This window comes from Dermacentor variabilis, unplaced genomic scaffold (genome assembly GCF_050947875.1).
Source record: "Dermacentor variabilis isolate Ectoservices unplaced genomic scaffold, ASM5094787v1 scaffold_12, whole genome shotgun sequence".
NCBI classification, from domain to species: domain Eukaryota; kingdom Metazoa; phylum Arthropoda; class Arachnida; order Ixodida; family Ixodidae; genus Dermacentor; species Dermacentor variabilis.
Window position 1 is genome coordinate 39,647,972 of NW_027460280.1, and position 14,090 is coordinate 39,662,061.

General features: G+C 48.0%; 1 protein-coding gene across 1 annotated transcript in view; it reads left to right on the plus strand.

The window, feature by feature from the left end:
* Nucleotides 1-10,400, plus strand: part of LOC142566359 (neuropeptide F receptor-like) — a 338,465-nt gene extending 328,065 nt beyond the window's left edge. The window contains exon 5 of the mRNA XM_075677302.1: nucleotides 8,175-10,400. Coding sequence (XP_075533417.1) covers nucleotides 8,184-9,341 — 1,158 coding nt within the window. The 5' untranslated portion in view covers nucleotides 8,175-8,183 and the 3' untranslated portion in view covers nucleotides 9,342-10,400. The remainder of the gene's footprint in view (nucleotides 1-8,174) is intronic.
* The last annotated feature ends 3,690 nt before the right edge of the window (nucleotides 10,401-14,090 follow it).

Sequence of the window (14,090 nt, forward strand, 5' to 3'; positions counted from 1 at the left end):
ATAAATAACCATGCTGTTCTACTAGCAGATGCTGTCCTTATTCGATATAGAAGTGAGGCTTTCCTTCGACGAAATCTCGTGGTTACGCATTGCATATGTGGTGGAACCCAAAGTGACCCAGAGAGATTTCGAATGTCCGATTTTTTAACTTCATTTAACTCTTTGATTTTAACTCTTTGTGCCCTTGACTTTGAGAGGATGATGGAGCGTTGCGTATGCAAGAGCACCAGCTTTTTTGTTGCCAGCAATGCCAATGTGGGTGCGAATCCACTGAAACTTTACTGTAAAGCCTTTGTTGCCGAGTTCTTTCACGAGGGCTAGTGATTTGCGCGGGAACTTGATGGACGGTAGACCACGGTAGAGTTGTTGCAACGCGGCTTTTGAGCCTGTAAAGAGGACCACGTCCTGTGAAGGAAAGGCCTTAATTTGCACAGAGCAGCAACTATTGCCACGCCTTCCACAACTGTCGACGAAGCTATTCAGTCCAGACGGCCAGACCACGCATATCTCAGACAGGGAATATAGAATGCAGCTGCGCAGCAATCTTCGTCTACTTTGACAGAGCCAACTGTGTATATTTGGAGGTGATTCGGGTAAGTTACGTTCAAATATTCCAGAACTAGTGACTTGGCTTTTGCAGCTGGAATGTATGTCTTTGGCTGCAGTCGTGGTACATTTAAGTTGCATGGGATATCCCCGACTGTCCAGGGCGGGTCTGCATTTTCCCTTTGTCTCGAGCAGCGTAATCCTAACATTCGAAGAGTGTTCAGTGCTGCATAAAAACGTGAGCGCTGTCTGTTACCTACACGTCTTAAAGGGCAACTCCGGTGACTTTTGATGTCAACTCAACTTAGTAGAATTTTAAATATACATTCTCTTTTGCACTCTGATTATCTGTGCCAGACCGTATGGCTTGAAGTTGTTTAGTTTTCCTGAAAATGAATTTTAAGGATTGGTTGCGTATTCCCGACTCATTACTTTTTACTGGCCACCCTGTATTTGTGATGTCAGAGGCTACACCGCCACTGTCGCTGAAATCCCCGCTGTCTAGTTCAGAAAATCTGTAAACGCTCCCTGTGTCGTCAAGAGGCATCATAAGCTTCGCTTCTTTGGCGTTAGCGCCACGTGTATTGCGTGTTTAGCACGCAACCTCCGTGTTTACATTATGGTAGTGAAGAATTTACGTCATCGACTCATGGTTACGTTACACGAAGCAGCTACCAGTTTCGGTTTCGGCATCTAGTTTATTGGTTGTTGAAAGTTATCGATGAATTTCTAGGCGAATTGGAACCGCCTACCGGTCAAGGGACTGTCATTGCCATTTGAAAATGACACTGTCCTAGTATGGTTAAAAAAACGCCAGAGTTGCCCTTTAAGAGGGCTTTGCCGAGCGAAGACTCACTCAGACGTAGTAGCTGGAGCATGGGAGTCTGGGAAGCCTGAAGTCGCAGAGGGCGTGACTAAGCTTCGTAAGCTCTTTTTTGTTCGATGCCGGCTGAGGGATAGCGGAAAGCCTTTACTCTGTATGGTTTGTAAGCGCTCGTATTGGCTATCTGAGGATGACATCAGAGGTAGCTGGTATAGGATCCGACTTACAACCTACGCTGAATGTAGCCGCAGCATCGACGTCGATTGGTTGCCACAGAGTATGCCAGCGACTCGCTTGAGCCCATGAAGCCTCTTTGTCGATCACGCCACAACGTTGACAACAGCGCGGCGCCAGATTAGCTTGTGGTCCAAGTTAATGCCATGCAAGAAATCGTATGTTGGCAACTTGTAGAATCTGGAACCCGTTCAAATTCAGCTTCAAGCGTGTACATTTTCTTTTATTTCCTGGAAATAGTATGAATGATGATTTCTCTGCTGAAAGGGATAAGCTAAGCGTTGTCAAGTGGCCCTGGATGGCATTTGCTGCTCCCTGGGCTATTCGTGTGAGGCGACGATGCTGGTAGCTGGAGATCCATAGGCAGATATCATCGGCATATATAGACATCTTCACGGGTGTTCGGTGGTTTAGTATTCTTGGGAAAGTCTTCATGGCGATGTTATAAAATAAGGGAGATAAAATACTCCCCTGTGGTACGCCACGAAATATACCAATGTCTTCGCCCAAAGTGTCGCCAAGACGAACTCTGATGCGACGATCATTGAGAAACGCAACTACAAGTGCAAGAGATGACACGTGACACCTATAGCTTGTAACTGGCTGATGACGAAACACGTAGTCGTAAGCGTTGGCGACATCCGTAAAAACAGCAAGTGCTGACCGGCCGTTTGCATTGTAATGTTCTATGTGACTTAGCAGATCCAGCACATTGTCTTGAGAATTTAGACGCTGCCGAAATGCTGTCCTGCACGACGGTAGTTTCCGACTCTGCTCGACGTGTCAAGGGAGTCTTGTGCACGCCACCTTCCCCACTAGCTTCGCTGCACAGGAGGACGGCATTACAGGACTGTACGGGTCCAGAGCAGCCGGATTTTTTCCAGGCTTCAAAACTAGTACCGCCCCATCTACCCTTCCTAAATGTGGGTTAACCTCTCTGGCCCACACTTCGTTAAAAATTTCAGGAGATCACGTCGCCTCTTAACCAGTAGGTTAGTCAGCATCTGATTGCTTATAAGGTTAGGTCCCACCGCACAGCGACGTCGGTGGCGGCTCATAGCTAGTTCCAACTCTCTCAGTGTGAAAGAAGCATTCATCAGTGACGATGATAGGGGAAATTTTGTCGCATCATGTGGAAATACTATTTCAACAGGACAAAAATAAAAAAATTGTAGTCTTGAAAAAAAAAAACAAGAGAAACACGATAGAGGGCGGAGTAGACGAAGCATAGTTACATATGGTGCGCCATTTTAACAGTGGCTCTCTAAACGCGCGATGAAATGGCAAAGGGAATGTGTAATCATCATGTATGGGGCTTCTTTATAGCGTTTCTTCCGAAGTGCTTCGAACAGAAAGGACTTTTCTCCGAAAGGGTGGAGCACTTTCAGAGAAACGTCTCAAAACAATTTAAATATTACTTTTTTTGTTAGTTTTGCGCGCATATCCTCCCTAGGCGAGCAACAGTTGAAGATAATACCAACTTTAACGCATGTCTACAGTCAGCAACATAAAACCATGGCGTATGTGTTTATATTGCCTATCGCAAAGCACCTACAGTCTCGGGACAAATCCACTGTGTAAAATTTTACGCTGAGTTTCTCCATAGTATTTTGTCTGACCATACAGCCTTAATGCACGCGTGCCTTTTTCTCCCTCACACCTCCTTTTTTTTAGTTATAAATTTGATCGAGGGAATTAATGTCATATTGTGCGATGCCGCGCCGCTGGAGCCCCGAAATAATATTGCTTTGTCGTTACATCACATGCACGAGCCTGAAAGTATGAAAACGGTTTATCGCAACATAATCATCGTGCAAGTTATGCCCGAGGGCATGACTTGCATAATTTAATTTTTTTTTCTTAACGACGCCATCGTTTGAAACCGGCACCTTCAATGACACACGTCAAAGCATGCTATTTTCTTGCCCACTTTATTTTACCTTTACTTTATTATTTCTACCATTTCAATTAAACAGAACAATTAACTTCCCATATGCTTTCTGTGATGTCATACTCTGTTACTTGACATGGTTGTGACTTACAAAAAAAATCGAGTCCGTAAAATCCTCCTACTCTTCTCGTCTACGGGTTTTGACATTTACAAAATGTAGGTAACCCAGTAGTGTTAGACACCGTCAGCGCTAAGCGTGCCGCTATAACTACGTATCAGCTCGTCATTTAAATTTTGCCTCAGCAAATTGGCTCATTGACAGTGTCTTAACGTAACAGACCGTCGTTCCTTGATTGCCAGTGTATATCGTTGTTGGAATAGAAATTAGGAAGTGTTGCATCGAGCCCTAATGCAATTGTCTTGGACTTGTGCTGCTGCTTTCCCCCATCCGGCTGTTATAAATTGTGTGGCCCGCTCACGAGATACAGTTATAATGTTGTAGCTTCCTTCTTCATTTTCTCTTGGAGCAACCAATGTATACCATGCTATTACTGGAAGTACATTGTAGGGAATAATTCCTCGAGGGACCGACAGAGTGTTTCTGTATAGGAAGACAGCAAAATCCGCTAAGTCACTCCGTATCCGATAAACCGTGGTCAACATATCCTGCTTTATGTATACCCCCTTCGGCAGGGATCACTGCGCGACGCGAAATACACTGGGTGCCCCGCGTGCCACGTTCCCGTACATTAAAGGAAATGGCGCACATGGGAAAAGCGCTCTCATCCTTTCTTAAACCACGAAAAGCCGAGAACGCGCCGTCAAGTAAAGAAAAGCCTTTCTCCCCGTCCTTGCACTTTCGCATTCGGCGAATGGGATTACGCGGCCTGCGAGCCCTCATCGCCACGAGAATGACCTTCTCGCGAGGCTGGGAAAAAGAAAGTTGGGATGAAGGAGCGTGGAAGAGTGAGCGCGTTCCCCCCCGAATGCCACGGACACCAAAAATGCGTTGCGCAAAGCTGCCGCGCTTCCTAGGAAACGTCCCATTAAATGGAACCGGCCACCGCGCTAACGCACCATTTTGACCGGCGGCTTATTTACCCGCCCGTATACAAGGCTATCTCTGGCTCACTTATCGCGACATCCCTCCGGTCATCGGTAAACATGTGTAGATAGATGTGTGCGTTTTTAGAGAGCCGGCCTTTCGGCGCCGTCCCAAAATCGCCCCGTCAGTTTGACGGCGACATCGCAGCCTGCGTGTATGTCTCAGTAATGGAGCGAGTGAGGCCTGCGGATCTCGGGAATCGATGTCCGACAAATGGCCACGTCAGCGCTAATTGCCTAATCTATACCGCCGCGTGATGCCGCAACATCAGTTCTCACGGCGCCTCGAAGCAACTTCCTCGCCGCTCCTGCCCTATACCGCGCTTATAGCAGAACTCCCGAGTCATAATATGCGCCGCCCACCGACGCCGCTCGCACAGTGCGAGTTATTGCACAGTATGTGTTCTTCCGAGCGCGCCCACGTTGTGCTTGGTTATGGTCGCTGATCTGCCCGTGCCAGCGATGAGTGCCCCTTTCTGCTGTCGTCGGGCCTGTCCGGTAATTCGAGCGATCTTGTTTTTTTCTCCCTTCGCCACGCGCATTCACGGTGAATGTGTATTGAACGCCGTGTAGGGTCCTTTAGTTTCTCAAACCAGCATGCGCCCAACCTATTACCCCTGTCGTTTTCCCCCCAAAAGCCGTTTAGAGGTGTCCACGATTACCCCGTAGATCTTGTTAAGATTTCCTGGTCCGGAGTAACCAGCTTAGTATACTTCAGACGACGCTATACCTGTATTCCTCCTAACACGTTATCTCTATCTCTCTCTTTTACAAATAAAAAGATGCGGGGGTGGGGGAGAACAGTTTAAACGATTTCCTACATTTCTTCATGTATGAAAAGCAAATGCCAGCCAAACGTGCAAGTGATTTCCCGTTTACGCTTCCTGATCCCGAAATTTGCAACTAGAATTGACCGGGTCCAGTAGGTGTTGGAACCACCGGGCTCGAGTAAACATGGTGATACAGTGCCTATGGGGCTTTTCGCACTGGCTAAGTCTGATGCCGCTACGCGTGTACATCACTGTACACACGGCCGCTCGTGAACAGCGCCTTGTTGGCTCGTCTGGCTGATTTGAAGGGGATGGGTGCATGTTCATTATGATAGGCTCGATTCACTGACGGTGAACTTTTGACAACACAGCCGAGCAGACAAGTTGTCCCTTCTAGAAAACTGAAACAGCGCGTTGTCAAAGCAATTTCTTTTGTTCCTTTTTTTTTTCTTTATAACTAATGTTCCCTGGGCCAAAAGTTTCTCTAGTAGAGTCTCAGATCGCGTAATGAACTACCCAGTTAGGAGGTTGTATTATGGTTGCTTTCTCATAAACTCTTTTTGCCTGCCTACGCCATGATGGCCGCCGCCGCACATTTGTGACTGCGACATACGTAGAAAAGGCCAATATTTGGCGAACTATTCCATGTTTGGGTGCCGCAACGTTGAAAAATTATCAAGCTTGTGCAATAAGGAACGCGTACCGAAACAATTATATATAGTTGCGATTACCCCAGAATTTTTCTTCTATACATAACCATTTTAAGCACCAGAAATAGCCATCACATACTTTACTTGCGATAGTTCATGGATGAAACTTGCAGTTCCGCGACGAGTGCTGCTCACTGCTTGCGATCTCTATAGTGCATTAAATATGGCAACTTCTTTTTTTTTTTCACAGTAAACAGTTGAAGAAAAAATTCGGAGCTTCGCGTCAGCAGTGATGATGATGGTAACCTCAAAGGCTGTTGTGGATAACTGCTAAAGAGGATTGGTCAGGAAGGGGACGGCGCAGACAAAACGCTATTGAAAGAGACTTTCGAAGCTCAGTATGCTCTCTAAAACGGACGCTTTTTTCCCTTCCTCTTTGCTATGCTGGTCTGTCACTTCTCGCCGCTGGCTTCACTTGGCTTCTTTTACTTCGGTGTTGGATTTCTATTGTCTCATGTGCCGTAGCGCGCACCGGAATCGCTGCGTTATGTTACAATGCTCCATCCAGCTACCACGACGACAGTCGATGGTGAAAATAAGGCGTCCATATAACTGCTGTCCTGCAGAACAGAGTAAAAATAGCGGAGGATGCTCGCAGTTCATTCATTTCACTTACTCATACTGTCAATCTCAAGTGGCCTGTGGTGATAGAATTACACCAGTGCCTGATTTCCATATAGTGGAGAAAGGCAGCAAAAATTTTGAGGAAAAGAGATAGAGTATAAGCACTGTAAGGGTTCGACAAGCTGCGCTGTTCTGGGGTAGAGGGGTGGAAAGATATTAATAGGAGAGACGAGATGAAAATAATATCTTCGCAGCACAAACGTGATGAAGCACATAACACGTAAAGCCAGTATTGCAGTCCACATGTTCTAGCGCAGTAAAGCCGAGCGCCTTTACAACAACGCCTCTACAACGAAATGACCTGTATAACGAATGCATAGATTTGTCCCGGCTATATTGTGAGCTGTGCGGTGCGTGACATTTACAACAAAGTGGCCCGTATGACGGATGATATTGGAGGCCCCAAGCACTTAGTTGCAAATGCGTTCGACTATATGGCGCGTATAAAGCCCAGTATAAATTTGTGTGAAATACTACGAATCGACTAAGTCACACAAGCTAAGTACAGGGTTGCCAAGATTCAAGGTTTTGCCTTGATAGCGGGGCATGTGCACATGATGCACTCATGACAAGAACGGGCAACGTGGACCCAACCCGAGCACTCTTGTTTTGCGCTTCTTGTCCGTGTTTGTTTTCTTTAAGCGAAACCCTCTTTACCTGCCTGTAACAAAGGAGGGGACCGATAGATGTAGTAGCACACTGTGGTATAGAAGTTACATCAATGGAGATAAAGTGCCTCAAAAAGGCTGGCCAACGTTGCAGTAGGTGGACCCATCTTTGTCAAAGGCGGTCTTATCATCGGTGTCATCTACGCCGAGGATGACAAGGACGCCTTGGACGAAAATAGATCCACCTTTCGAAATGTTGGCACTTTAGCCTTGTTTATGCAACTTCCTGCCTACCTATAGGCATCTTTCTTGTCATTCATTCACTAGGCGTCAGATAGGTCCACGGAATACACAGGGTGCTCTCTAACTGCGTATGTAAGCTGTCCACGCTTAGGGAAAACACCTCTAAGTATTTAAATGCACGTGGCAGCTGAAATTTGGAGTGGATTTATGCAGATTAACTCTTTCTCGATAGGCACCTGCGTTACCTGCCATATCAGCCAAGCCTATGCATACAGTAGTGGAAATGGTAAAGTTAAACTGTCAGTAATAATAATTAGCTGTTTCTCCTAAAACTGGGAGATCTGTTAATCCTCATCTTTCGTCCTTTGTACTCCTCCGATTCTGTGTTTCGTCCGTTCTTTTTTTTGTGTGTGCTGTGCTTCCGCAATGATGGTCAGCCAATTCACCCAACTCTATGTTTATGTGTGCCTGTGCCTGTAGTATTCGTTTTATAAATGCATGTTGTGCTACAGATTTGCGTTAACGCAAGTTCATGGCACCGAGGTTCCAGCCTGTTACGTACAGCAACCGTGTAGTGGTCCTTGAAGGCTGCTGCAGCCCTCAGCCCATGTGTGTTCGCAGGTGGGCGCCATGAACCTGAGCAGCGTGGCCGAGCTGAACCTGACGCTGTACTCGGGCGCCTTCAACTTCAGCCTGGGCCGGGCGCTGGACATCCTGCAGCAGCACTATCGCAGCGACCGCGTCTTCTCCGGCTCTACCGAGGCCGGCATCGTGGCCGCGTACGTGTTCCTCATAACTTCGGGCGTCTTCTGCAACCTGCTCGTGTCCGGCGTGATCCTGTCGCACGCCAAGGTGCGCACCAACCGTAACCTGTTCGTGGTCAACCTGAGCGTCTCGGACACGGCGCTGTGCCTCTTCTGCATGCCCTTCACGGTGTACTCGCTGACGCGCAAGACCTGGCCGCTGGGTGAGCTACTCTGCAAGCTGGTGCCCTGCTTCCAGAGTGCCACCGTCTTCGTGTCGGCGGCCACCGTGTCGGCCATCGCGTTCGACCGCCACCAGACTGTGGTGGCTGTGAGCGTGCAGCGACCAGAGGACAGCCGCCGACGGGTCGCCTGGTACATGGCCGCCATCTGGATCTTCTCGGTAGCGCTCTCGCTGCCGATGTGCCTGTCGCAGAGCCTCCAGAAGGTGGGCTTGTCGCGCCGATACATGTACGAAAAGTGCGTCGAGCAGTGGCCCTCACCCGGCGCCAAGCAGCTCTACACCCTGGTCACCCTCCTCATTCAGTTCGTGATACCCACCACGGCACTCGTGGTCACGCACTTCCGCATCAAGTCGCACCTGAGCTGCTCGGCCGCCTCGGTGCCGGGAGGCTCGGCCACGGCGCCTGACAAGCGCGGCTACTCGGAGCGCCTGCAACGCGAACTGCGCCGCAACCGGCGCGCCACCATGGTGCTGCTCAACGTGTCCGTCGTGTTCGCGGTCTCGTGGCTTCCCTGGAATGCCATGAATCTGCTGACCGACTTCCACCTGGAGGGCATCTCCCCGCAGCGGCTCTACCTCATCTTCGCGGTGTGCCACATGATCGCCATGAGCAGCGCTACCACGAACCCCATCATGTACGGCTGGCTCAACACGAACATTCGCCGCGAGCTGCTGGGTGTGCGCAACCGCGTCGGGCTCGTCTTCAGCACGCTGCGCGCCTCCAACAGCGAGAACAACCTGCACACGTCCATGGACGACAACAGCCGCACGGCCGTCACTGTCGACAAGAGCCGCTTATGACGCGTCCCGCTCGGCGACCGGCGGCGCTCGTCGGCCGCGTCGTCGGTGTAGGCGCGCTTCTCGAGACGTGATCCGCCTGGAAGGGACCGCCGGCCGTGTTGCTCCGATTGTGAGTTGCGCGGATGCCAAGTGTGTGGCTGCTTTCTGACGGCGTAGAACCCGTCTCGTTCTACAGACGATGTTATGTGGCCTACCGGGCTCCGCGGCATCAACTCCGCCGTTGCGCAGAGGAACAGCAAATAGGCGCCCGTATTTATTAGGCGCACAGTGTAGCTTCGGAGGTGATAATATTGCGTCCCATACCACCACTGGCCCAACGAAACGTGAAAATGGCTCTGTGCATCGCGTCATTGGGCACTGTAGACTGTTGTTTCCCTGTTTCTCTCGAGCTTCTTTCCAGCCACCATTTGCCGTGACCGTCGTCTTTATACGAAGCACTCGTTTTCGCTGCACCGAGTGCTAGGCGTGTATACAGCGACTCTGTGCGCCCAGCTAGTCTCGATGCTAAGTTGTACCTATGAGGGATAAATAATCGCACGCGTCAAGTGTCAGTGATGTACCCACTCACGGAGGGGGAGGGGCTCCATAACCGAGCAATTTGCGTGATATTGCCGCTGTCAAAAACCATAAGGATGCTGCATAACTTGACTTGTGTCGCTTCATTGTTCACAAACTCGTCGTCGCATATAAAGCCCGCCCACTCAGGAGAAATTTACAGATTACGCTGTAGTTTGCTCTTTATGTAACATCGTCCTCGTTGTGTCCTTCCTTCATATGAATCGCATTCAAGGACGAAAAAGAGAATCGTATTGTTAGCATTGTACACCCAGTTCACGTGTGTAAAGATGTCAAGGGCTATTGATTGGTGGCACTTGGGTGGCACCTCGACCCGAATCGTTATTGCCAGACACCAGGTGAGCACTCTACCTGACTGCTACGCCTATATCGCAGGGCAGGGTTTTTAAAGGGCAATTCCGGCGTTTCTTTGACCATACTAAGATATTGTCATCTTCAAATGGCATTGACAGTCCTGTCACCAGTAGGGTAGTTCAGTTCGCTTAGAAATTCATCGACAATTTTGAATAACCGGTAAACGAGATACCGAAACGGGTAGCTGCTTCGTGTGACATCACGATGAGTCGATTACGTCAGACCCTACACTACCATAATGCAAACACGCAGAACGCGTGCTAAACACGCAGTACACGTGGCGCTAACGCCAAAGAAGCGAAGCTGATGGTGTCTCTTCACGACACAGGGAGCTTTTACAAATCTTCCAAACTAGACAGCGCCGATTTCAGCGACAGTGGCGGTGTAGTCTGTAAAGCCACAAACACGGGGGGGGGGGAGGTGGCCAGTAAAAAGTCACGAGTCGGGAACACGCCCTCAACCAATATTTCAAATGCATTTTCAGGAAAACTATACTACTCGCAGCCATATGATTTGGCACAGATAATCAGAGTGCAAAATAGAACGTATATTCAAAATTTTATTAAAATCAGTGGACATCGAAAAAGCGTCGGAGTTGCCCTTTAAGCATGTGGTTTACACGTAAAGCTTGCCCTGTTTCGATGAGTTTGTATACATGATTCCTCATTTGCCAATTAGTGGGCTCAAACAACATTAGCACGCTGCACAGAAACTGCGGCTCTCCTACTACTGAACAGCAGCAAATTCTATACAAATATTAGCGGAAAACCAAAACACGCGTTCACTAAATAAAAATAATGGATCGACGGAATTATGGGAAAAGCTTGATAAAATGCCTCGATGTGACCTTTACACTGCGCCCGTATCACGAAAAGAAAGACACAAGAACTCGGTTTGATTTTTCTGGAGACGGACGTAGTATCATTCTTGTTGTACAACCGCGTAAAGCAGCAGCCACTGGGTCTGTAACGCTCGGAATGGTGTCGTCGAGAAGTCCTCAAAACAGGCTATAGGTGCGGCATTGGTACTTGTGGTAGCAGCACGGTCGAGTGCGTATTTTTTGAGCACAGTCTTTGAGCACCGAGGAATAGCGCCTTTGGTCACGTCTGGCATGTCACATGCTGGCGCCTTCGTAACAAAGCGTCCGAGGCGCAGGAGACATCTGCTGCGTGTGGTCGGCGACTCGCGCACCATGCATAACGGACGCACGCGACAGCCGCGTGCGCGCGCGCTCCCACACTTCCACGTGCGCACATCACCCATTGTTCGTTCTTCGTGCCGCTTACTTCCGTGCTTTCACGCGACAGGAACAAGCACGTACAGAGCCGACGCCGCAATGGCGTGGGCGCGCCTGCCCTGCGCGGAACCATCGGCAGAGTGCGTAAATTGAAGTATGTGCGGGACGCGTCATAGGCTCGGGCTTAGTATACGCTACGCGTGGGTCTTGCCGAGCCTTTTTTTTTCTGTTCTTTAATTTTTCGCTCTCTTCTTTTTTTCACCCCCACGTCATTTCTTCGGGCGGTAAAATATACAAAGAGGAGCTCGCTCGCAGCTCAAGCCTTTGCGTCAGCCCTAAATTATCATGGATGTTTGTTCAGCATCGATGTATACCAAAATTTCCTGCTTTTTTTTTTTGTTCGTGGGTGAAGCGCAACGTGCTTCTTTGCGCGGCTTCGACGTATCTAAGCTTGGCTGGAATTGGATGTGGCGTGGACGAAATACCTCCCGCTGAGGCGAAGTTTCGCACAACGTTTCGCGCTAGCCTCCCATGTTTGCATACTTTCGGCACTCAGAGTGACAATTATTTAAATTAGCCGCTTGCGGCAGTTTACGGTTACGTTAGAGTTCCTAAAGAATGCCTTGTTCATTCGTGTATATTTGACGAACCTTCTTTTTTATAACTGTGCGCGACTCGCGCGATAGACGCTTCAACTTTAGTACTGCACCCCTACATGCCGTAGAACTCTGACGTTGTCGAATCCAGCGTAAAACTAAAAAATAAAAAAATAAAGGCCTCACTTCGGAGTTTTTGTAAAGCTGCCCACTTTAGTGACACTCTATAAATTCCAGCCTAACAACCACGTGTATGCGGAGATTTGGCCATGATAATGCAATAAAACAGTCACTCCCTTGCTAGTCTCCGAGTGTCAGCGGTCAGACGAATTACACAAACGTCATGAAAGCGCAACATTTCTGCCCCGAAAGTGGATTGACACCATTCTCGACGGCTTCCACCGCATGCGGAGGCAAACCTACAACACGTATTAGAAAAACTAGAAGTTCGGATACATAAGGGCCTCCGAGAGTAACTGACTATTTATTTCTCCCACTTATTATAATCTTAAATGGCGTTGTAAGATTTCAATCGTCCAACAAAAAGAAACGGCATCGTATAAAATGTAAAGTAGTAATTTTGCTATCCCCCTTGCATCAATACATTTCGTTAATCGTCAACTTTACCATTGCTGTCGCCTAACGCAAAAATATTGCGGCCTCTTGGCTTTGAGCTATAGGCAAAAGTGATGCCAAAGAATAAATAAAGAAAGCGAAAAGGAGAATAACACGCAGCACGAACCAGAAGGGACAAAATAGAACAGTTGTTGTAGACTATTAGCCGAAGCTTGTTTACATTTTTTGCACTTAGTAAGCATACATTGCACAAAGCGTTATCACAGTACTTCATGCCTCGAGAAAGGGTTGCTTCTCAAAACGTTAAGAGCCTTCTCGGCAAACGCAATACCGCGCCCTTCTCGTTACAATGCTATAACACTAAAAAGACTGCATACCGTGTTTCAATGCAAATGTGATAAAAGAAATAGTTCATTGGATTCTAAACGTCTGTGCACTCGTGTGTGCGCCTCACATGGAAACAATAATAAAGATGGCGTCTCTCAGGGTGTTAAGTTCCCACGAAATCGAAGCTCTCTTCAATGCAGGGAGTTGCAGAACGAATTCTCGCACATAAGGCAATGCTATGACATTATTTTTAATGATACCACCATAATGTCAAATCGACACCCTAGAAATAATTTGCTGATTTTCATTATTTAGAATATGTCCTTTCATTTCTTTCTTCTTGCTCTTGCTTTCATCATTTCACAACTATTCGTACACGCACATAGTCGGAAGCGTAAACACGCATGTCATGGGTATTACAAAGCAATTTACGGGTGCATGTAAATATCGTCGCATATTCGCAGCTTTCCGCGATATAAACAAGATAGGATGTTGCAGGTAGGGCGTATATGTGGTTCTATATATTATGTAAAAAAAATTGTTGAGGTGGGTTGGCAGATCAGAGAAAGCAAAGTTTCATTAAGATGTTCACCTGGAAGGACATGTTGAGTATGGTACATGCTTTCTTCTCCCCAGTTTTAACGCTGTGATCTGACTTTTACGCAAGGGAGGTGTTTTTTTTTTTTTGTCTCTCATCATGAAGTGTGATGGGCTATGTTGGATTGCCTTATGCACACAGTTCAGTCCATCTTGGCACGTCTTAAGCTAGAATCCGTGTATCTCCTTGTGTCAACTTTACGCAGTGTCCTGTTTTCAAAAGTTTATTGTTTTTCTCTTTTCTGATGGGCATGACTATAGGCACACAGCGCCGTTCTGTCCTTTTCCGTCATAAGAAGACATATAGCGTCTGCGTATTCTTTAGTGGGCAGCTTTCACTAATTCCAACAGAGGCCTGACTTAATTTCTAGTGGCACTAACGAGCTGGGTCAACAGACAGTATACAATCACACGGACGCGTCGTCCACTCTTTCCACGCGCAATTCACGCGACGTGCTCAAACGCCTGCGGAGGCGCCGCGTTACA